The following is a 23,309-nucleotide window of genomic DNA, read 5'->3' as shown; positions in this document are numbered from 1 at the left end:
ATTTCAATTGACCAGCCAAGAGTAAATACATGCGCTTTTGTTGTCATGGGATCAAAACTGGGTTCGTTTGTGTTGTCAAGCTACCATGCTATTAAGGAAATGCTAATATTGCGAGCAGCCAGGACTAGAAGGATCCAAAGGTTTGTTCCAAATCTTCACGCTGTCCTCGGGATTTCACAAACCCAGGCTCGATGCAACAGCATCATGTGAAACCAGAACACTTAAAAGGGACATTTGCTTTTCCATCAAAACTGCTATTAAAAGAGCAGTATTTTAAGACCGAGCACAGGAATATGAGTTTTCTCGAAACCTCCGTTTCTAAATATCTTTTTCGTCTGCGCTTTCGGATACACTTGAACTCCAGAGCGATACGAGAAGCCCGATGTGAAGGCAGGCGGTGACCGGCAATCCTGGCCAGCTGTCCGCACCATCAGCTCCCACCATCCGGGGGATGCGTCCTGGCTCTCCCCGCCGCAAAAAAAACCCCCTCCGCCGAGCTCCAGCTCCCTTTGGTGCTGCTAAAAATGGTCTCGCTGGGGAACAGGCACGGAGCAGCGTGGGGGCAGCTCGCACGGCTCCTGCCCGGTTCGCGGTTCTGCAGAAATCCGCAGCAGCTGGTGCCTGGAGGTCAGGTAACCAGCACATAGGAAAAAAAAAAGAAAAAGAAAAACAAATCACCCTCGATTTTCTATGGCTATTCCGGCTGCTAAAATAACCAGGGAGTTATTTATATGCCTTATGTGTGAATTGTTTTGGTTGCAAAGCAGAGAGGGTCGGGCAGAACTCAAAAAATATGTGCTTTGAAGGGTGGTGATGTCCTGCCCCGGCACGGAGCTCCAGCCCTCTCCGTGTTCTCTGGTGTCTCCTCCACAATCGGTTCCTCCAAAAAACAGAGGGTTTGGCTATGAAATTAAAAATTCACGGTGCACGCCCCTCTCTTTTTTGCTGTTTGTGCACAACGAGTGGAGACAAGCACAAATGCCTAATGGACACGAACAAGGCAAAACATCCCCACCCTGCGACCCCTGGGTGACGCGAACCCCCCAAAATCTCCCCCAAAACACCCATTTCAGTTTGCCCGGGCGCTTTCTCCGTACGATGGAGGTGAATCTGCTTCAGCTGCCCGGCCTGACTCACGTCTCCAGTGCCATCGATGCAGAGACAGCTGCCCAAGGATTGCTCTTATTTTTCACGCCCACAGTAGCAACTGGCTCCCAGTCATCGCCGCTCTCGTTTGCGTCGCAGGAGCCCAGATATATAACAAAAAAAACCCGCTCTCACGTGCTCCCACCGTGTAGATTTCCAGGCGGCAGCGACCCGCGGATCGGAGGAGAAGCTGCGAGCAAAGCGAGTACATTTTGCAGAGCACACAGTAATTCCCTCTCCCAGTCGTGATCATCAATGGCCACACGTCCCCAACACTCACGGCAAAAGGCTATGGATAGGATTATCACGTTAAGGGTAACGAGAACAAGAAGTACAGGCAAGGAAATTACAATATCCTGAAGGGAAGTTTCCGTGATATTAAAATAATCCCACTTCTGTGCAGTCTCTTTCTGAAAACTCAGAAATCAAAACGTGTTTCTGTACCAAACGCTTTTTCTTCTGGGCATACGGGCTCGTTAATGCGAGATCGCTCGGCTCTGGGTTTTTATTTAAATCTACATAGAGAACGATGAGTTCTCAAAACCATTGAAATAAACGACATTTTCCTTTTTCACCCGGCTATTTCTGTTTGCAAACACTGGGCCTTCCACCTGCGATAACAGCCCTGCCGCTTTAAGGGCAATATCATAATCAACACCATGGTTACAAGGCAACGAAGAAAGACCAAAGCCAACACTACAAAGAGATGGAAATAAGGGACTGTGATGAACCTTCTCATTCCCCTGAGGTTCATTTCTTTTCCTGGAGGAGGACTAGCTGATTTCTACACGTTCCAGTGGTCTCAGTCTCTTCGTGGGTCTTGGGAAAAAGGGAAGCAAATTCTTCCTCCTCCTTCTCCTCCAAAAAAAAAGAAGCCCATAAAATTAGGCCAAGAATTCTGCTATAACCTGGAACTTCTGCCATGCCATCAAGCAAGATTCGAGGCAGAATTTGTGCGAGTAACATGGGGGAATATTTGCTTTGTGTGCAAGAGCAACGCAGCAGAGTGCAGATGTCTCTGGGATTCCATGGAGCACCCAGCGAGCTCTCCAAACCCTCACCTAGCAAGAAAGCTTTTAAAACAGGTCGCTCAGGGAAAAAGGATGCACCTCTGAACCGCAGAGACTGCTTACGTCCCGCTGAAGATTGAAGGAAGAGAGTGAAAATGAGTAAACTCATTTAACTGGTATGGCTTGATTTCGCCCCAGCATTTCGGCAACGTTTCACTTGGCTATTTGGGGATTTCCAGCCAGCCGGTGGAGCCCGGCGGAAAGGCTGCAGTGGAATCCTCCCGCTCGCAGAGCTCCCCGGGGAAGGCAGCGCTGCAGGGATGACTCAAGGCGGGAGGTTTGGCAGGGTCTGCGCTCCCGGCCGAGCTGACTCACCCGAGGTTAAGCCAGCGAGGAGGAGGAAGGCGAATCATCTGAGTCAGCCCAGGGAGGGAGGAAGGAAGGGGGAAAACCTGGGGGATGCGAAGGGGCTCTGCTGGGTTGCCCCATCCCAAGAGAGGGCTGATTTCCACAGCTCTGTGCCCCATGGGGATGCGTGGCCGGTTCTTCTTCTCAACTACCTGCCGGTTCGGATAACCCGAGCCCCGGTGAAGAGCGGGGAACAAGCCCCGGGTGACGCAGGTGAACTTCAGTGAGCTCGGAAAACAACCACAGCGCTGGTTCCAGTGTAACCTCTGCTCGGACCCTGGGGAAGAACATCTCTGCCATAAGAGGCTTCATCGCTGCAGCAGCTTTGAGCAATAAACATTCTGCAAGAGAGATATAATTCTAACAGGTTTAAGTCCTATCACTGGGCATTAGTTTAATTGGGCTGTGTTGCTGTGTCCTCTGCGGCTGGGCTGACAGCAGGTCCCCTCTCTTCAGCAGATCCTCCCACCGAGCCCGGTGACAGCTGCTCTTTTCAGGAGAGAGGAGGGGAGAGATTACGCTGTCTGGAATTGGATTTGCCCAGGTTAAGGTGGAAACAAAGCAGAGGCATGTCTGGGAGGTGGGAGATCACTTCAGTTCACCAGCCGATTATTTTTCTATGGGGGTTTTTCCTTCTACCTGAAGAGCTAAACCGCGGCTGACACCATGCCCTTCTTCAAAGGATCAGAAGCGAGTGGGCATGGGGAGTCATGACTAATTCCCTCGGCAGCCTAAGCAAATTGCTTTTCAGTACTACTGCCGGCCTAGATTTGACACCAACCCCAGCATCGTTTCATCAAGAAAAGGGAAAAAAAAGGCTTGCCGGCGAGCCAAGCCTCTCTCGGCAAAGCGATTCTCCCCTCTCCTGTGCTTGAGTTATGGAGAGCCAAAGAAGTTAGATCCTAACAAATGCTTTCTTTATTTTTTTTGCTCCCCTCTCCTCCTCTTTTGTGGTCCAATCTCTGCGAGTGGGAGAACCTCTACCCACAACCACTTCCCCTCCGCGGGGCTGGGGACGCAGCCCTGGAGCTGCCCCACCTTCCCACTTCCTGCAGCGGCTCCAGAGGCCAACATCTGGAACACCCCACATCTCCCCGGCGACCGCAGGTCCCCAGGCCCGCACAGCTGGAGCGTCTCAGCCTGCGACTGGGAGGTAAAGCCGAGAGCCTGGAGCTCACCAGAGCTACAAAGCAGCCCCGGCGCTGAACCCCGGGGGGATCAGTGGTTTCCTGCCGTTTTGTTCTTCTTTGAAGAGCTGTGACTTTACACTTGCTGTGGGGTTGCGGAGCTTTGGGCTTCCTGTTTTCTGCTCTCCACGTATCTGCTGTATGGGAAGTATTGTTGTCGTCAACACATGGCGAGTGGAAGCCGTTTAAAAATCAGCATCCGACTCTGAGCTACCGAGTCATCGACATAAAAACTTCTTGTTCTTCTTGGGGGAGATAGAAGGAAGAGAAGGAAGAGAAGGAAGAGAAGGAAGAGAAGGAAGAGAAGGAAGAGAAGGAAGAGAAGGAAGAGAAGGAAGAGAAGGAAGAGAAGGAAGAGAAGGAAGAGAAGGAAGAGAAGGAAGAGAAGGAAGAGAAGGAAGAGAAGGAAGAGAAGGAAGAGAAGGAAGGCCTGGAAGCACTTGTGCTGCTGAATGAACCTCTGCCTGCTGGATATTCTGAGCTGTTCTATTAAATACACACATACATATATAAAAGCAATGCCTGCCAACTGCCCCAGCAGCTCAGGGAAAGCTCTCGAAGGTGCAACCGTTCATCTACACCGAGTCCAAGCTCCTGACACGGCTCTGGGACGGCTGATTTCACGGCACAGGGGAGACGAGGTCTCCCAAACAAACCTCTCACAACAGCAAACGCAGCAGGAGTGGACAAGAATCAGCAAGCGCTGGCAAGAGAAAAAAAATATAGTTGACTCGTATGTGAGAACGGGTGGGATGGAGATGTCCAAGAAAGGCGGCCAAGACACCCGGAGCTGCAGAGCAGTTGGTTCGTGCAATCGCCTGCAAGGACAGCGGTGTTGGAAACACCAGGAAAGAGGCCGAGAGGCACAATCTCGTGGAGCGAGGCGATGTGGGGGCTCCCGAAATGAACTGGAAGGGGTGTGAAGAGCTGAGGCTGGTGGGCTGGATGGCCCAGGGACCGCAGACGGCAGCACCTTCCCCCCCCGGAGAAAGGGCAGCTGAAGAGACGCAAAAACCATTGAGGAATTTTATCAGCCCTTGTCTTCATCGCCTGCCTGGCTTAAATTTTGTACTGACAGTTTGGAGCCGTTACAGAAAATTGCTGCTCTACGGCAGCAGACAACTAACCAAATCCTTTAAAATAAAACACGACAATCAAGACACCAAGGGAGTGGCAGAATTAGCCCTCTGCCTCCGGGGGAAAATGTCATGTCCCAAGGAGAAACTGCCCCATAAACACGAGTGCCCACGCAGGCTGAGGAATTAGCAGCGATGAGCGTCCCGGAGAGGAAGGATCAGAGATGTCAGTCTGTTGGAGGGATTAGGTCACCAACGCCGTTATAAAGACAAAGTCTCCGCTGCGCTTGCTGTCGGGCACTTATTTTAGAGCAGGTAGGCAGGTTAGTTTTTCAGGGACAGCTACTGTGAGGTCCCACAGCTTTTTTTTTTTTGCACAGGACAAAGGCAAAGACCATCTGCTTAAGGAGGGAAAATACCACAGCCAGCTGCGAGCAGCAGCACTTGGGCTAGGAGTCTCAAAGACACGAGAATACAAAATGCTTTTTTAATTTGCTTTTAAAGCAAATGCTGTGCAGCACAAATTAATTCACGCCCGAGCACTAAGCATCTCAGCTTATAAGCCTTTCTTTGGAAACAGTTATATTCAGCGATCTGAACCACTCCTCCTCCTCCATCTGCTCAGAAAGGATGAACAAACAAGCCATTGCTGAAAGAAGGAAGGAAGGAAGGAAGCCCGTTCAGCCATCTCTGAGGAAAACTGTGCCAGACCAAAAGAGCTCTTCCCCTCGCCACCCCCCAAAAAGAAAAAAAGAAAAAAAGAAGAATTAAACAAAATTAAACAGATCCCAAACCCAAAATACTCTCCCCGGTTGGGGCTCCCCCTCACTCGTCGCACGAGGAACCGAGAGTTGGTCACACGCGGCAACAGGTTCTGCTCGCTCACATCTCCCACCCACGCGCGCACAGGCACACGCTGGCAAAATGGGACGAGTCAAAGTGCCGGCTTGACTCATCAGCCACATGATCAAAAAGCTGGAGCTAAAAAAGGGGCAAAACTGGTTTACTCACAGTCTTGGGTACAAGCTGTTTCTTGGGCTGCCCGATCTTGAACGGTATCCTGGAAAAGAGAGGAGAGGGGAGGTGTGAGCGAGCGGTGCTGGTTTCAAACAGGCAGCCCCGCGGGTCTCATGCTGGGTAATGGGTTTTGGGGTGAGAAGGGCTCGTTTCGGGGCAGCAACACCCCTTTTTTGTGCGGCGTGGTCCCCCTCCGAGAGCTGCTGCCTCCCAGCATCTCCATCCTAGTAAAGCAAATAAACGCGATGGATGCTCCAGGCGTTCCTTGGCAAAATAAACCAGCTGAAGAACACGCTCTGTTTAAAAACAAATCCGAAGGGGAGGGAAAAAAATAAATAAAGAAATAACAAACCCTGTAAATATTTAGAAAGAGGGTATTAAAAAAAGTAACAAGGCGAGTGTCTGGAGCTGTGAGCTGCTTCAAAGGATTTCTCTGGTACAACAGCTGTAGGAGCAGCTCACCTGCCAGCACAACCACCTTCATTCTTAAAATCTTTAATATGGTTGCTAGTCAAATCTGGGTTACCTGAATGCTTTTCCCCACGCGAGCGAGCTCAAAGGTGAAGAGTACTCCAAATAAATTACACAACATATGTACGGGTGGCTGGGTCAGATGGGTACAGCCACGCAGCCGTCCTGGAAATAATTGGATTTCTTTCACCTATCAGTGCACTAAAAATCCAGGAATTCAACTGCTGTTTTCAGTGTATTTCAACGCGCTGTTCGGCTAAAGCATCTCGTCCAAAATCTCCCAACGTTTTCTGCACCGTACTGCTTTAACTAAAACAGGAGAATTGGTCTGGTAATGAAATGCAAGTATCTTTTCCCAGGGATGCCTCAGCGTCCCATCCCCAATCCGCACCACGCGCTTCTTGGGATGGTACCCAAGTCCCTCTTGGACCAGTGCGAACTCTCACACTAACCCAAAAACGTGAATTTTAGAACATGAATTTTTTAAAAGCATGAACTCCCCCGCACCGGCACTGCTGTAACACTGCTCAATGGGACAACTAGAACCCCCAAATATTTTTATTACTGTAATATGATCGGTGTGGATCTATCTGGCATTAACCTCACTCCTCCTTTTACTAAGTAATGGTCCTCAAGTCCCATTTTACTTCTTCTTGGAGTTTACCACTACAGTATTTCACACCAAAAGCAATGCTGTGCCATTTTCTGCCTTCAGATTAAACATAATGGCCAGAAAACTATTTGACCACCAACTCTAAAAGGGTCAGAAGAACATGGATCTTAAAGACCAGAACACGAAAAGCAGAGATGACCGATTTATCGCCTAAAACCCCCAAACAAGCAATGCCACGCAATGAGAGAAAGCGTTTGTGACGAGGCCACACGTCATCCACGCGGATGAAGCAAAAATCCAAGATTATCCGCCAACCCGACCCCCGTTCTTGGCCGCTGTTTTCCACCCAACGGTGTAATTACCGCCGGTAATGAGCCGGGGCTGCAGCCCGTGCGCACCTAAGGCAGCACCAGCCAACCTGAGTCACCAGGTTTAAATTTAAATTTTTTTCTGGAGAGCTTCCTGTTTATGGTTCTCCGGTCGGGCCGATATAATTTGAGGTTGTTAACCCTTTCCAGCCCCCTGAATCACGCTGCTTTTATAAACAAACACTCCTCTGGGGTATAATTACTCCGTCAATAACCGGCTGTGTGGTGCCTTACAGGAAGAAAGCAAAAAAAAATATGGATTTTTTTCTTTGTGTTTTCCTCCACAGGCCAAATATAAATCAAAATGAGGCACCTCCCAAGCACAGGCTGTGCCATCCGCAGCCAGGTGCCGTCACTCGACGTTTTTGGAAGCGATGGCATCAACTTATCTTGGTGGAAGGAGAAGAAAAAGATGGTTTTTACCCAGAGGTAAAAACCAGAGAAAAAGCATTTGCAGGACGAGCCGCGGCGGCTGCTGGGTTCGGGACGGAGCTAAGCTGGTTCCTAACGGGAAAACACAGTTAAAATTAAAATTAAAGCGTTACCTGTGCTCAACCTTCCTCTCTGCCTTGTCTGGCCAACCCTGTCGAGGCATATTTAGAGAAGCAACCCTGACCATCGTTCTCTGCTGGCAAACTGGGTTAAATTAAGGCTATTTTGGTGATAAACGAGGGATACAGGGAAGGTGAATTGGCGTTGGCGAGCAGGGGGGACGGGGAAGAGAAAAAAAAATCCCAGTTACTTTCTTCCAGAACAAAAGAAAAGTCACTGGAGCACTTCACAACACCGCAAACACACTTTGAAGCAGTAAATATCTCTATTAGCATTGTGATGCCGCTTGGCTAATTATGTCTGTCTCGGTAAAACCTCTAAAAAATAACCCTGCGCAAGTAATATGTATTCGACAATTTTTTTTTTTTTGGTTGCTATTTTACAATTTGAGATAATCTTCCTGGTTTCTGAATCTTTGCCTTTTAATATGGTTCTGGGGGGGAGTGGGGAAGATGCATAAGCAGGAAGAAAGGCAGTAAAGAAGAAAAAAAAAATATGAGAAATACGGATTTTATCTGAGCTTTTACAACAAATGGATCCACCCCGTGCTTCGAAACTGCTGCGGGCACCCAGAATTTTTGTCCTTCCATGAGCTCCTGTCCCAGGCTCCGAAATGGGGGGGACAACACCTGCCTGATTTAGCAACGTTACAACTATTCGCTTAAAAATCAAGGGCTGCCGGGTGTTTTATTCTGGTTAGGAAATGTATAACGGGAATTGTATAAGCTGGAGAGATTTGGGTTGTTGTCTCTAACTGGATTACCAACGCGGCACCGTTATCACCGTTACCTTAAAAGCCGAGCACGTGTCTCCAGACGCCGAAGAAAAACCAGAATTGGCGCATTTTTTTATGGGTTTTTTTGATCTCTCATTTCTGCTGAGCGAGAGAAAGCCGGGGTTGTGTTTGGGGTGTGAAATCCCTTGAAATGCTGTTCCTGAAGAGCGCGAGCTCCGCTGAGTCACAGCCGGAGCCTCCCCAGCCCCGTCCCCCCAAGCCCTGCACCCCCCAGGGACGTCAGTCGGAGTTTGGGGGTTCAGCTGGGAGGGAAAAGGGCAAAACACCCCAGGGAGGGGTGGGAAAAGCTGAAAAGTAGGAAAAAAAAGTGTGGGTGGAGAGAATCCTGCAAGCTTCTACGCACCATGCTCAGGAACCCCAGGGAGGGGAAGGTGGGAGAAGCTGTGGTTGATTTTCTCTGAAGTTTCCCCGGCAATGTCGTCTATTTACTCGGCTTTTCCACGTGCAAACCCAGGGCAGCACGCACCAAAGTGGTTGATTCTCCTCTGGATGCACAGGAGAGCTGCGAACAAACCTCGCAAGCAGAGAAGGGGGAAACGCAGCTCGTTGAGGTCTGCGGGGAGCTGGAGTTTCAAACATCGCTCCTCCTCCCACTCCCCTGAAACGCAGGCATGGAGGAATTGCCAGCGTGAATCACACTCAATCAGTGATAATTTAGGGAGGTGATGGTCCTTTTGCCGCATTGGACATCAAACCTTTGCTCAATCCCCTGCGAAGGGATGGATGGACAGACAAGCAGCACAAGAGAGAAAGGGCAGGGAGAGCTGTGGCCGGGCCAACGTGCTCGCTCACTCCACATTTCAGAGGTTAATCACCCAGAAACTTAGGAAAAGTGACGCCAAAGCTCTGGCAACCGTGCACCATCCAAATCAATATTTCTGCCGTGGGTGTTTGCCAGGAACCGGCGGGTCTGCGTGTGGTGTAAACCGGTGGTTTTTATCGGTAACGCCACCAACCAAACTCGTGTTTTGTGAGAAGTGCCCGCTTCCCGTGGAAACTTTCAGGGCTTTTTTTCTTTTTTTCTCCCATCGAAACCCCAGCCAAGCCAGCGCAGCCTGGATTTCCACCAGAGCTTTTCGATCTTTGAATGTCCACCCAAAATCCCAATTCTTTCACCAGAAAGAAACATCTCTCTTGCCTGCAGCCAGGAAAACAATCCCCAGCCCCCCGCGCTGCCAGGGGTCACCCCAACCCACCCAGGCTGCTCTTCCCAAAAATTTCGTGCCGAGGGCTTCGACAAAATCATCCATGGATAGCTGCTCAACTATGAAGCCCAAAACTGGCCCAAACTACCCCAGAAACGGCCCCTGGGGCCCTTCCCTGCCCATGGCGAGTCCTTCCCTTCGTCCATGCTGGGCCGAGCTCCAGCGCTGGGACACGACTCGACTCAAGGTGTTCGTGTTCCTGCAAACACCCCCACAAAGGTCGGGAGCATCCGAAGAAGGATGAGAACATGGAGGGCGTAACTTTCATTTTCTCATTGCCGTTACTGAGTTAATTGGAGGGAGAAGCCAGAGGGAGCTTCTCCTTCTCACACCGTGCCCTCTGCACTCAGGTGCGCACAGCTACAAGACATCGGTGTTTGGAAAGCGTTCCGAGGTGTGATATGGGAAAGCCAGGACACCCTGGAAGTTCAAGGGCAGCTGTGCCCATCATCGGTACCTGCTGAAATGGGACTAATTATCTCATTAGTGTTCCTGAGTCCTAACAAGCGCTGAAGGCAGCGCCCGAGGAGAGGTGACGCGCCGAAGGCCGGCAGGACCAACCTGCACGCCCGGACCGCAGGTCTTGCGGCTTTTGGCTTCCCAAAAATCATGAAAAGCTGCAAATCTGTGGCCCCCCGGGATCTGATGGGGGATCCAGAGGGGATCCCAGCCCTGCCCAGGTGAGAAAGGCAGGAAGGCGAGTGCGGGTTAGACACAGATCTCCAGCATCGCTCCGGATGCCTCGCTGGAACCGTGTCCATGGAAACCGCATGCACCGTCCCACCCCGCTCCCCCCGCCTTGCAGGGACTCATGGCAACCGCTCCAAACACAGTAAAAAAGGGAAAAAATTATTCAAACGGATCACAAACAGCTTATGTCGAGGGAGATTCTGCGCCAAATTCTGGTTTGGGTTTTCGGTGGAGAGAAGGGAGGTCACGGGGTGGCGAGGGGCAGGGAGAGGAGCGATGCGGGGAGATAAAAGCGCTGTCCCTATGAACTTGGAGGCATTAAGCCACAAAAAGGTGTCGGGGAGAGCCCCTGCAGCATGAGAGAAGGGAAAAAGATGTAAACACCCATTTTATGTTGAGGAAAACGAGGTGCTTTCCTCGACTTGGGCAGTGGAGACGTGTGCCCGAGCTCTTCGGGGCAGGGGCCGCTCGTATCTCTGCATCTCGCACTGAGCTGAGCAAATCAAAAATAATGTCAGAATCCACTCTCCCACCCATTCCAAGATGAGCATGAAAAAAAAAAATAATGATATTTTACTCACCCATCAAAAGAAAATTACTCACGCCAGGCGCGTGGGCGAGCAGAATTTTGCAAGGCTGTTTTAGGCCTTGACTGTGCTACAAAAATATCCATTTTAAGCATAGTTGTGAAACACGGTTGTGGCTCAATTATAACACTGGTTTTTTAGCTACCTGTACAAAGAAGGCGGAAAAAAATAATAATTAAGAAATAACCACGTGCTAAGTGTGCTCCGAAGACCACGCCAGGTCCTGCGATGTCCCCGCGATGGATGCTGTGAGGAGCCGAGATGCCAGCAATTCAGTTTTGCCATGAAAATACCTCTGGGATGTGCAAACCACCTTGCACGGGTGCTACATGGTGTTTGGGATGTGCAAACCACCTTGCACAGGTGCTGCGCGGTGTTTGGGATGTGCAAACTGCCTTGCACGGGTGCTACATGGTGTTTGGGATGTGCAAACCACCTTGCACAGGTGCTACATGGTGTTTGGGATGTGCAAACCGCCTTGCACGAGTGCTGCGCGGTGTTTGGCATGTGCAAACCACCTTGCACAGGTGCTACATGGTGTCTGGGATGTGCAAACCACCTTGCATGGGTGCTGTGTGGTGTTTGGGATGTGCAAACCGCCTTTCATGGGCGCTGTGCAGTGTTTGGGAGCCGCGTGCACCTCGCTCACTGCTTTGGTATCCGGTTGCTTCATCCGATCTAATTTTATCCTGTGCTCATCTCCACATCCCAGTTTCATTGAAACCCGGAGCAGGGGGAGCGTTGCTGTTGAGCACGAGGCGATTTGGGCTCTGAAAAATATCAATATTGATTCGCCGGGAAGAAAACAGCGCCTTGGTTTGTGTTTGCATCGCACCTGCCCAACGTGGCCACAGCACAGCTCCAAAGAACCACGGAAAATAAAATAAATATCGAACAAACCCACTTGTATGCTACAATATGCTACAACCCACCTATCCCTGCCACCTCCCTGCACTCTCCTCTTTCTTCCCTCGCAAAAATCCACCCAGCCAACCACTGAGACAAGCAGCTCCTCTTCGTCACCTCCATCCCTAAATATTTCACAAAACGCATTCACAATAAGTCTGGATCCCATCCCATAAAGATCCGGGGAGTTCGATCTCGCACAAGCACACAGTCCCTCTCCCGATTTCAAAGCGGTGCCAGCTCCTCAGTCCACTCAGCGAGAGCTCTCTGCCAAGAGACATATGGTTTCGCAGTCCGGCATCGGCAACCCCCCCGTGCACAGCAATAATCCGCTGCGGTGCAACAACACAACACGTGCTTCGCGCCGCCTCACTATCAACATTTGCTTCACATATTTTTTTTCTCCTTGTAAATAACAGCTGTTGCAGCGGTGCCGAGAGGCAGCACTTGGATATTGAGCTGTCATGCCGCTAAAAAAACCCTTTTTTTGTTTGTAAAATCACCTGCAGGAGCTGGGAATTTAGGAGGTATTTAGGAGGCTGGGTAGGAGTTGCAACAGCATTTGGTTTTACACGGTTCCATGAACCTTAAAAAATCCTTTAGATCCTCACAAATTAGACACGTGGTAATTGAGGGTGATGATACAGAAAAACCGTCACTCTATTTCTCTTATTTTTTTAAAAGGAGTGATGGCCATGGTAATCCATGGAGTATTTTCAACTTTTTCCTCCAAAACGTGTGGCTGTGGGGGACTGGTGAAGAAGAGGAGGATGCGGATGTGCTCAAGGGACCCCCATCCATGGCGTAAAACCTAAAGAAAGCCACCAAGATTTTGAAAACATCTTATCTGCCCATGCTAGGCTGTCTCCCAAAACAAGCCTACTCCTGCTCTAAATAAAGCTCAGCCTAGAAAGACAGCACTGCCTAGTTGCCTTGGTGCAGGAGTCGGGAATTTGGGGGTTTGATCTGGCCCCTGGCGCCAGCAGATGACGCTTTGCTCTCCAAACAAAGTTTTCACGTGTCGGTACCACGAGCAAAAAATTAATTAAGGTAACAAGCGCACAGAAGCAAAATTGGAAGCAGAGTTATGCATTGCTTCCCCAGCATGATCTGCAGGACAGCGCTGAGGATGAAGCTTCGTCCTCTCTATCGGGTGTGACAGGCGACCCCTGAAAAAGGGAGTTTTTAATCAACGCTGCCCTGAACTTAACGCTGGAGAGAGACACACGCGCGAACTAAGCAAACACAAAGCAACCTCCTGCCCCGCTGGGCTGGAACAAAGCTCCTGCCCCTCTGAGCAGCGGCATCGCGGCCGGACACGTTTCACTCTGACGTTTGAGGAGCAGGACACGACCCCGGCACAATCGGTTCCCCCTACGCCGGCATGTATTACCGGGAGCATAACCCCTCGCTGCGGGGCGGACGTCACTCTGGCCACTCCCCGTGAATGGGGCGATTCATCCAGCTGCAGGAACTGTCACCCAGGAGGGCCGGCGGGGACAGACGGACAGCGAGGCCGAACTGAGAGCGATTGTGTCCCTGCCACGCCGCCGGGTCCCAGCCCCTCGCGTTCGCGCGTAAGCAGAGCTACGAGGCGCCGAAGCAGTGACGCTGCTGGGGAAGAAAGAGGAGACTCAGATTTCAGCAGAATATCAAGTCCCCCCTCCCTCCTTCCAGCAATGACCTTTAATTCTTCCCCAGAAAAAGGCAAAACCACCCGATCTCTCAAAAAAACACATGTATCGTAGGGAAGCCGTAAGCTCCAGTCCCCAAACAACGTCCCTGGGGAGCAGCATAGTCGGGCGGATGCTGAGAAGCACAGGGGGAAGCGACACCGCTTTGCACCCCAATTATTCCACATCCATCATGTGAAGGGAATATTTATTTCTTATATCTCAAAGCAGGAGAGTAGAGCAGGTCTCTTCTACCACACAGGGTTTTCCAAAAGCAGAGCTCACGAGGGCAGCCCAGGTGAACAGCGGCTCCGAGACCCTCATTAACCAATGCTGGCTAGAAATGCAGCTGCCCCAAGACGAGTAAAGCAGAATAAAAGTGGATAAGTGTGTCTTTATAACCAAAAGGTCTCATTTTAATAGGAACCTGCGTGTGCATCGTTATACTGCTGAAGTATGTTTCCAGAACACAACTTCCCCCACTCCCAACACAAATCTTCAGTTTTCACCAAACTCAGCCTGAGACCGCCAGGCAAGGGAAGGCCTTTTTCTTCTCAAACCACCACATCCTCCACCTGTTGCCCTACGTGACGATCTGGGATGAGAAACTGCACAGAGCGGCCAAGATTAATTCCTAATATAATGGAATAAGCGCTGAGAGGACGTGCAGGAGCAGCACACCAGAGACACCACCACATCCAACCTGAGCCCTTCGCAAGTCTCATTTAAACACACATGGGAACTTATTTCTTCTTTAACAAAAAAGCTTTAACTTTAGCGGAGCCGCAGGCGGGTTTTACAGCGATTCAGACTCGTGGAGCCACTAGGGACCTTTGGGGACCCCCTCCAAATCCCCCAGCAGTGCCTGGGATGGGGCAGGAGTCCGGTTGTGGGGAGGTGAGGAGACATGGGGAGATAACAAGGGACAAGGGGGCATAACAGGGGACAAGGAGGGGACCAGGGGGGATAACAGGGGACAAGGGGGGATAATGGGGGACAAGGGGGGATAACGGGGGACAAGGCGGGGACACAAGGAGGGACAAGGGAGGAACAAAGCGGGGGACAAAGAGGGGGACAAAGGGGCTGTGCCTGTGCTCCTCGCTCACCCGGGATGAAAGCCGGGCCGGCCTCGGGTATTAAACACCCATATACCGTATCTGTGCCTACATGGGCAGCTTCGGGGCAGCTACACCGGGATCGAACCCGGAGAGAACCGGGCCCAGCACCGGGGCCTGCTCGGGCCTACACCGGGCCCAGCACCGGGGCCTCCAGCTCCCGCGCTGAGAAGCCGAGGCCTGGCGCCCCGAGCGCCGCGGGGGGCCGGGCCGAGCCCCGGGGGGTGTTGGCGACCCCCGGGCCGGTCCCGACCTCGCTCCGCGCTGCCGCCGAGGGGTCCCCGAGGGCTCCGGGCCCGGCCCGGGGGTCCCGCACTCACCAGCTCATGGTCGCCCAGCGCCGCTCCCGGAAGTGCCGCCGCCTTGGCCCCGCCCCTTCCGGAAACTCTCTCCGGGAGGGGCGGGGCGTTAACCCGTCGCTTGTGACGTCACGGAGGGGGGCGTGACGTCACGGGGCAGGGCGGGTGGCCCCGGGACGGGTCCGGGGGGGCGAGTGGGGAGGAAACGCTTAAAATCGTCCAGTTTTGGTGCAGAGTGTGGCAACGGGGCGGGCGGTATTGCAATAAAATTAAAAAAAAACCCAAAATGCCCCCAAAAAATGGGATCGGCGGGGGGAGGGTGTTGGACAGGAGCACCCCGGGGTGGGCGAGGGCGCGGGGGGGACAGGGCTGTCCCCAAGCAGGGGAGCCCAGGCAACGGCAGCAAGGGTGGGTGCCACGTTTGGGGGGGCAGCAGCACCCAGATTTGGGGAGAAAACCCCCAAATCCGGCTGCAGGAGGTTGAGCAAGGGCGGGGAGGGGGGGGCAGCGAAGCTGTTTTGGCGACCAAACCCCCCCACTCCCACCCCGTCCTCAGCACTGTCCCCAGCAGCCACCAACAGCTGCGATCCTGGGGGCTCCCTCCCCCGGTTTTGGGGAGAAACCCCCCAAATCCAGCTGCAGGAGGCTGGGGGGGGCGGGGGCAGCAAAACCACTTTGGTGACAACCCCCCCCATCCTCAGTACTGTCCCCACCAGCCATGACCCCGGGGGGTGGCAGGACGAAGCCAAACCCCCACCCCGATCTCTGGGTGCCCCCGGCCCCCCGTTGCCAGCCCGGGGTGACGTCCCCACGGGGGACACGGGCTCGGTCCCGGTGACACCGGCACGTGCCAGCGCACGGGGAGGAGGCCCCGGGCTGGGTGCCAAGGGGTGGCTTTATCAATTAGCAGGTGGAGGTAAACAGCGCGGTAATTACAGGCGGGGAGGATGATGCTAAACTGGGAAGGTGTCACCGACACCGGTGAGGACAGGGGATTAGCCCAAAAGGGACGGGGCGGGGGGGACAGACCTGGGCGGCATGGTGCCCAGGGTGGCCGAAAAGGGACAAGGGAGGGGAACAAACCTGGGGGGACGGTGGCACAGAGCCCAGGAAACGATTTTGTGCCAGGATGGGGAGAAGGAGCCGGCGTCGGGTCATGGTCAGAAGGTGGGAAGGGGTGGATTTTGGGGTGTGTCGGAGGCTGGTGCTGGTGGTTCCCACCACCCACTGGGACACGCTGCTCCTCCTGGTCACTGTCCCCACCGTGTCACCCCACGCAGGTCAGGGGACGCAGTTGCAAGGGGCAGAGCTGGGACAAGCAGGTCCCGGGTGTCGCCATGGCCACGGGGCTTGAGGAGCATCTTCCGTGGAGGCTCTGCCACATGTCACCCTGTCCCCAGGCTCTTCCTCCAAAAGGTTCTGCCGAGAGCGGAGGTTGGACCCAGGGATGGGGAAAAAAGGGGGGGATGGATCCGCGTGGCACCGGCACAGGGAGACGAGGTTTGGGCGATCCAGAAACCATCCAGACCTTCTGCAGAAGATGTGTCCTGCTGGGGCAGCAGGAGAGGCCAAGCTGGTGGCCAAAGAAGCTCAGGGAAGGATCCCAGCACCGTCGAGATCCACCAGCTGCAAACCAGGAGCTTCTGGGTGCGGGTCCTTGTTGCTCCCAGCCCCGGGAACGGGGTCTCAGCTCTCGGTGCTGCTCCTCAAAATAAATCCCATCCCTTGGAGAGCTCTTGGCTTTCAATAACAACTTGCAAAGCCTCAGCAGAGAGGAGCGAGGTGTTGGTGGCCTCCTCGGGAACCCGGAGCCGCCGTCGAGAAGGGAAAGGCAGCAAGTTGTGTTGAGCTGGTACGTGACAGGCAAGCCCTTCCCTCCTCCCCAGAACACAGATAGCCCAGAACGGGGATGGAAAGTGCCGTGTTTCCGTAGCAACCAACATTTTTCGTGCAAGGTGCCGCACGCTCTCCACGCGTTTCGCCACCCAAGGGTGCTCCTCACCTTCCTGCTCCGTGCACGGGGGGTCCCGCACGGCGCCCGGGTCCCCAGCCCGGGGCCACGATGCCCCATCGATGCCTGATGGGCTCCTTCCCTCCTCCTCCTCCTCGCCTGCAGGAAAGGAGCCCAAAGCGTTGGAGCCACCTCGGGTGGCACCTTGCCAGGGTGCGGTGACGCTGCTGTGGCACGTCCCGGCAGCCTTTGCTGTGCCACCGCCTGCCCATGCCCGGCATCTCCAGTGTCTTCCAGCACCAGGCACCAGTGGAGATGGGTGCAACCACCACCACGGCACCCTCAGATGGTGCTGGTGGCCGCGGTGGCTCTCCCTGTGCCAGCAGCTGGTGTCCGTGGCATCTCCGGCTCCTACGCACCCGCCTTGGCTTGTCCCAAGCCGCACAAGGGGACACCAAAACCAGCAAGCAGCCCCTGATTACTGCGGGACCTCCGAGATGCTCGGAGCACCGAGGGAAGGGCTCACCCCGACCCCACGCCGCCCCTGCTGTCCCACACCGAATCCGGCAACCGCTCCGGCCTCGTCTTAACAGTCACCAAAGGCTCGACCACCCAGGAATCCACTCGGGGACACGGGAGCCGATTCCCCCAACGCCACAAGATCCCGTCCCCAGCTGGGACAGGCTCCGTGAGTCACCAAGCAGCCACACCAGGCACCCTCCTCCCCTGGGTTCTCCCCAAAATTAAAGCCTCTCCAAGGCGGGGAGCTCGGCAGAACCCCAGGACAGGCGGAGCTGGGGAGCAGCTGCTCCTCCATGGCCCGGCTGTGGGTGCAAATGGAAAGACAGGGAAATTTGGCGACGGTGCCGGTGCCTCCACACCCTAGAAACAACCACGGTGCCAACGCGGCCGCCAGCATCACCAGTGAGCCCTGGGGAAGGGGAAGCCTGTGGGATGCTCCACCACTCTGGTTGTGCTCCAGCCCAGCAGAACCAGACCCACGCGGACCAAGGAACCCCCAAACCATCATCATCCTCCAGCCTTCAGCTCCCGCTCCAGGAGAGCCGGGGTTCCAGCCCATTCCTGGCAAAGGGTTCAACCATCGTGGGCCACCAGCCGTGCGCCCACTCTCCAAATCTCCAAATCTTGTCCCGCTCCTTCTCCCACCCGTACAAGCGCCGGCTGTGAAATCCAGCGGGTTATTTTTAACCCGAGCCACCCGGCTCGGCAAAAATCCCCTCTGGGCTGCGGTACCTGGGCCGATTTGGGCGGCGAGAGGCGCGGGCGCATTACCGGCTGAAGCGGCACGATCCTCTTTTCGCCCACCGTTATCCGACAGACGCAACCGACGGCGGAACGGTGACGGGGTCAAGGCAGCGGTGGCACAAGCGGGGAAAAAAATAAGACGCGAGGTCAAGGGCAAACCAAGGATGTGGCGGTTTTGGGGTGGGGGGGCTTCGGGGTTCACCCCATCCCTGCGCGGCCGGGAAAAGGGGGAGATGTAAGAACACAGTCGCCTTCGGGGTCACCCGGCGTCCTGGGCAGCTGGTCTGGGCTTGTCCTGCGAACAGAACTGAAGGAGACGGGGGGGCTGAGAAAAAGTTGGGTTATTAAAAAAAAAAAACATAATTAAAAAAAAAAAAAAGTATTTAAGAAAATACAACACTAGGAAAAAAAAGTACAAACAGGTTTCAAAGAGGCACAGCACCTACCGTCCGGCACATTTCAAGCCATTTTAACATCCCTCTGTACATATTAGAGACTTTTTTTTTTCTTTTTCCAAACCAATATAGATCTTTTTTAAGCAAGGTAAAATAAAGATATTTACTACAGATTTTGATTGTCAGCAAACACAATATATTTACTGCATTAGCATTTGCTCACAGTGCAAATGGTACAACAATACATCAGTTCAATATTTCTGATTTTTTCCCTTAAAAATGCTGTATGCATTAACTATCATATTTGCATTACAACATGACAAATGAGCAAATGAAATGTGTGTGAAAATTATCACCTTTTCACAATATCAAGCATAATTTTTTTAACCTTAGTATAAGGTACTATAAATCCAAGAAATAAAAACATCCACAAAATATATTACATCTGGTATGATTTTTTTTTCTCTAAGTACTCAACTTTATACAAAAGTCTTTCAAAAAATATCATTCCCTTAGGTTTGTGTGGTTAAACCTGATTGTGGTTTTTTTTTGTTCCTTTCGGTTCACATAAATTAGACTGCATTCTTTCTCTTCTCTTTATTTTTTGTATGTTTTTAATTTTTTTTTTCACATGCAGACATCAAACCTGGATAGCACGACCTTTTGGCAACAAAGATTTTTTTTTTAAAGTCATTATTATTTTTGCTTAGTTTAGCTTAAATGTCTGAGCACAGTTTTATTAAAACAAAAGAAGAAAAAAATCAGAGCAGTCATGCAATGACATGCACATACCAGAAGGAGAAAGAAAAAAATAAAATAAAATAGAGGACTAATTGATTTTTCTCCTCCGTAGTCGGTTGGTTGTTTTAAAGTGACCAAATAAAATAAAATAAAAACATCTCACATTATAAAAAGTATTCAGCAAAATACTGGGGTTGGTTTTTTTTCTGCGTTTCTGTAAAGAATTTCCCTTCTGCTGAAAAAAAAAAAAAAAAAAAAGGGAAAAAAAAAAAAAAAGGAAAAAACAAACCCAAAAGCTGCTGCCGGGACGTCGCTCCCCGCTGTCCCCCGAAGTTGTGGGGGACCCGCAGAGCCGCCCCCCGCCCAGTCTGGGGGACCCGAGCCCGCTTACCTGCGGTGCCTGGGCAGGGGGGATCTAGGAGGGGGGGGATCCAGGGGGATCCAGGGGGCCGGATCCAGGCCCAGCGAGGCGGAGAGGAGCCGAATCGGCTCCATCCATCCACCCCACCCGCATCCAGGCGAGCCCAGCCCCGGGCGGGGGGAACCGGGTGGGTCGGATCCAGGAGGGGCCCGATCCTGCCCAGCCCAACCCTTGGGGAAACCGGGTGGGTCGGATCCCGGGTACCGGGAATCCAGGTCAACCGGGATCCCCGGGACCTGCAGCCCCCGGAGCCGGGAAAAGCTGCGTGCGGGTGGGCTGGACCCCGGGGGGATGCGGGGTGCGGGCGGCCCCGAGAGCCGGAGCCAGGGAGCCGGGGCTGGGCAATCCGGGACTGGGTAATCCGGGGCTGGGCAATCCGGGGCTGGGCAGCCCGAATCCGGGAAGTGCGGGTAATCCAGGTGCGGGCAGCGGGGATCCGGGTGAGCCGGGTCCGGGCAAGGAGGGTGCGGGCAGGACGGCCCCGGGCAGTGCGGGAACAGGCAGCCGGGATCCAGACGGTGCGGGTCGGGACAATCCGGGTGCAGGACGCGGGCAGTGCGGGCAATCCGGGTGCGGGCAGCCCCGATGCGGGCAGCGCAGGTCCGGGCAATCCGGGCAGTGCGGGTCCCGGCGATCCAAGTGCAGGCAGGATCCGGGTGCGGGCAGCTTAGACCTGGTCAATCCGAGTGCGGGCAGAGTGGACCCGTGCAGCGCAGCCCCCGGGCATCCTGAACCCGGGGGGCGAGGCCATCCCCGGGGCCCCCCCGGGCACAGAGCGATGCGGAGGGCAAGGAAGGAGAGGGGGTGCCACCGCGCCGGCCCCACAATCCCTCAAGCACACGTGGTGACGGCGGGGGCGAGGGCGACGGGGGGCGAGGTGGCGGTGGCGGCGGCGGGGGGCACAGCGGGGGGCTGCCCGGTCGAGCCCTTCTCGGCCTTCTTCTCCTTCTGCTTGAGGTGAATCTTGGCGTGCCGCTTGCGCTCGTCGGAGCGGGCGAACTTGCGGCCGCAGAACTCGCAGGCAAAGGGTTTCTCGCCGGTGTGGGTGCGGATGTGGGTGGTGAGGTGGTCGCTGCGGCTGAAGCTCCGCATGCAGATGCGGCACTGGAAGGGCTTGTGGCCCGTGTGGATACGGAGGTGGCGGGTGAGCTCGTCGGAGCGGGAGAAGCGACGGTCACAACCCTCGGCGGGGCAGGCGTGGGGCCGCTCGTGGAGCGGCGTCTTGCTGGGCCGGTTGGGGTACTTGCGGGGTCGGATGGGCTTGAGGGTGAGGGGCGGCTGTGGCAGCCCCCCGAAACCCGGGTGGATCTGCTTGTCCTTGAAGGCCTTGATGGTCTCCAGCGGGGTGATGGGGGGCGGGTTGACGCGGATGGGGTCCAAGCTCTGGAAGGGTTTGTGCTCTGTGATGGTGCCCATGTCGTTGGGGTGGTGGTAGAGGTTATAGTCTGGGATCATGGGGAAGAGGTTGCTGTCCAAGGCGGGCTTGGCGGCCTGGTAATCCTGGGGGGAGTAGGTGAGGCCGGGGTTGCTCTGGGGGTCGTGGAAGGAAACGGGCTCCGGGTAGAGGTCACTGCAGGAGGAGTAGGGCGGCAGCGCGGGGTACATCTGGTCCACCTCGCCCTGCGGCGGCCCCATGCTGCCCGCCGAGCTCTGCGTGCTGGTGAGCGCGCCCGAGGACGGTGGGACCCCCAGGATCCCCGCGCTCATCAGGCTGATGATGTTGTCCTGGCACCAGTTGGAGGGCGAGTCGAAAGCGAATTTCCCCAGGTAGGTGACAGTCTTGTTGCCCGGGGCAGGTTGAAAAGTCCCCGAATAGGAGGACAGTTCCTGACCGGCCTTTTCGTTCGCTAAGCCAATGTCCATAACATTATCTGCAAAGTGCGAGAGAAGCGGGGCAGGGTGAGCCGGGAGGGCCGCGCCGCCCCGGCCTGGGGTGGGGGAGACACCGGGGACGCGCCGGGGATGCGCCGGGCCCCCCCCCGGCCCCGCTCCCTCCTACCCCTCGCTGCTTCCCTCCCGCTCCGCTCTCCGCGTACTGCGGCGCTGGCTGCCGAGGGTCCCGGCGATGCGGGGCCGAGCTGCCGCCCCCGCCGCCCCCGCGGGGAGCGGACCGGGGCTACCCCGAGGGGGGGGGACGGACGGACGGACGGACCGCCGCCGCCCCGCGGGTGGGGCCGGGGGAAGGAGGTACCTGCGGCTACAGGTAGGCTTCCTCCCCGTCCAGCCCCCGGCAGCGCTGGGCACTCCGCGGAGCCGGCTGCGGCCGCCGACGCCGTTACCGACTCGCCGCCTTCCCTGCGCCGAGCCCCGGGCGAGGAGAAACACGAGAGGGGGGGGGTTTAGCCCGGCGAGGCTTAAGGGGACCCCCCTCCACCCTCGGCGCTCACCTGTGCCCCCCACATCCCGTCGTTCCCCCCCCTCCGCCAACCCCGCGCTCCGGGAAAGTCGGTGCCGCGTCCCGGGGAGCCCACGCTGCGGGGATTGGGGGGGGCGGCCGCCACGGCCACACGCGGCCGCGGCGCCTCCGCGCCCGCGCGGATCCCGGCGCGGGCGGGTGGCCCCTCCGCGCCACGGGGACCCGGGGCCGTTCTCCCCTCGTCCCGTCCCCCCGCTCCCCGCAGCGCCGTGTCCTCCTCCCCGCGGAGCCCGGCCGCCGTCCCCGTACCTGCCGCGGCGGCTCGGCAGCAGCGCTCGGCGGAGCCCTGCAGCGATCGCGCGGAGACACGGCGAGGAAAGGGGTGGGTGGGTGCGGGGGGGGGGACGCTCCCCAGCCCCAGCGCTTCCCTTCCCTCCGAGGCTCCATGACACCCTACCCACAGCGTCCTCCTCCTCGCCCCACCGGCTCCCCCCCCCTCCTCTTCTCCCCATTTTCCTTCCCCCCTCTTTACCTGCAGCCATCTGGTTATAGTGAGCCACCGAGTCGCTGCTGCTGGAGAAGATATTCAAAGAGTTGGGGATCTCCTCTGGGTACAGATTGTCAGGCAATTGGTTCATCAAAGTGTTCATGGTCCCCGGCAGCTTCTCCAGTAGTTTGCCTGTCATAGCACTGGAGGAAAAGGCTGGTTCAACGTGGCTCCGAGCTCAGCTCCCGAGGAAACAACATCCGAGTGGCAAATCCGTGCGAGGGAAATCATGCAAGAGAAAAAGTTGGGGCGGGGGCCGGGGTGGGGGGGGGACCGGGGAGGAGGAGGAGGAGGGGGGGGGGGGGGAGCCGGGGGTGGCCGCGGAGGAGGGGGCGCGGGGGGGGCGCGGTCCTCCGTGGGTCCCTGGTGGTGTTTCCTCGAGGGGGAGGGGGCGATCTGGCTGGCAGATGTGGTTGTAGAAGCGGGTGGGAGGATTTAACCCCTCCTCTCGCTCGCTCCCGCTCCCCGGCCCCGGCCCCGCTCCCTCCCGCGCTCGGCTCCGCTCGCAGGTTC

At 55.2% G+C, this 23,309-nt stretch overlaps 2 protein-coding genes across 3 annotated transcripts in view; both read right to left on the bottom strand.

Annotated features, from left to right (window-relative positions):
- BIN3 (bridging integrator 3) overlaps nt 1-15,192 on the bottom strand; it is a 37,876-nt gene extending 22,684 nt beyond the window's left edge. The window contains exons 1-2 of the mRNA XM_065651742.1: nt 15,141-15,192; nt 5,839-5,887 (exon numbers count right to left, since the gene is read on the bottom strand). Of these exons, the coding sequence (XP_065507814.1) occupies nt 5,839-5,887; nt 15,141-15,148 (57 nt within the window). The 5' untranslated portion in view covers nt 15,149-15,192. The remainder of the gene's footprint in view (nt 1-5,838; nt 5,888-15,140) is intronic.
- Nucleotides 15,193-20,562: 5,370 nt separating this feature from the next.
- On the bottom strand, nt 20,563-23,309 carry EGR3 (early growth response 3). 2 transcript variants are annotated; one of them, XM_065651707.1, is made up of 3 exons: nt 22,782-22,852; nt 22,085-22,188; nt 20,563-21,764 (listed from the first exon to the last, which is right to left on the bottom strand). In XM_065651707.1, the coding sequence occupies exon 3, from the start codon at nt 21,754-21,756 to the stop codon at nt 20,725-20,727; it is 1,032 nt and encodes a 343-aa protein (XP_065507779.1). In that variant the 5' UTR covers nt 21,757-21,764; nt 22,085-22,188; nt 22,782-22,852; the 3' UTR covers nt 20,563-20,724. The 2 variants fall into 2 exon arrangements, with proteins under 2 accessions (XP_065507779.1, XP_065507777.1); XM_065651705.1 differs by lacking the exon at nt 22,085-22,188 and having other exon boundaries at nt 22,782-23,309.

The sequence above is a fragment of the Caloenas nicobarica genome, chromosome 25 (assembly GCF_036013445.1).
Source record: "Caloenas nicobarica isolate bCalNic1 chromosome 25, bCalNic1.hap1, whole genome shotgun sequence".
Taxonomy (NCBI): Eukaryota; Metazoa; Chordata; class Aves; order Columbiformes; family Columbidae; genus Caloenas; species Caloenas nicobarica.
The sequence above is the reverse complement of the archived record's forward strand: the minus strand, read 5'-3'. Positions and strand labels throughout refer to the sequence as shown.

Bases quoted from the DNA above. Each gene is read 5' to 3' on its own strand.
- EGR3 (XM_065651705.1), bottom strand. From the start codon at position 22,935: ATGACAGGCAAACTACTGGAGAAGCTGCCGGGGACCATGAACACTTTG. The intron at 21,765-22,781 runs GTAAAGAGGGGG...CGCACTTTGCAG, and splicing joins CTATAACCAGATGGCTGCAG to ATAATGTTATGGACATTGGC.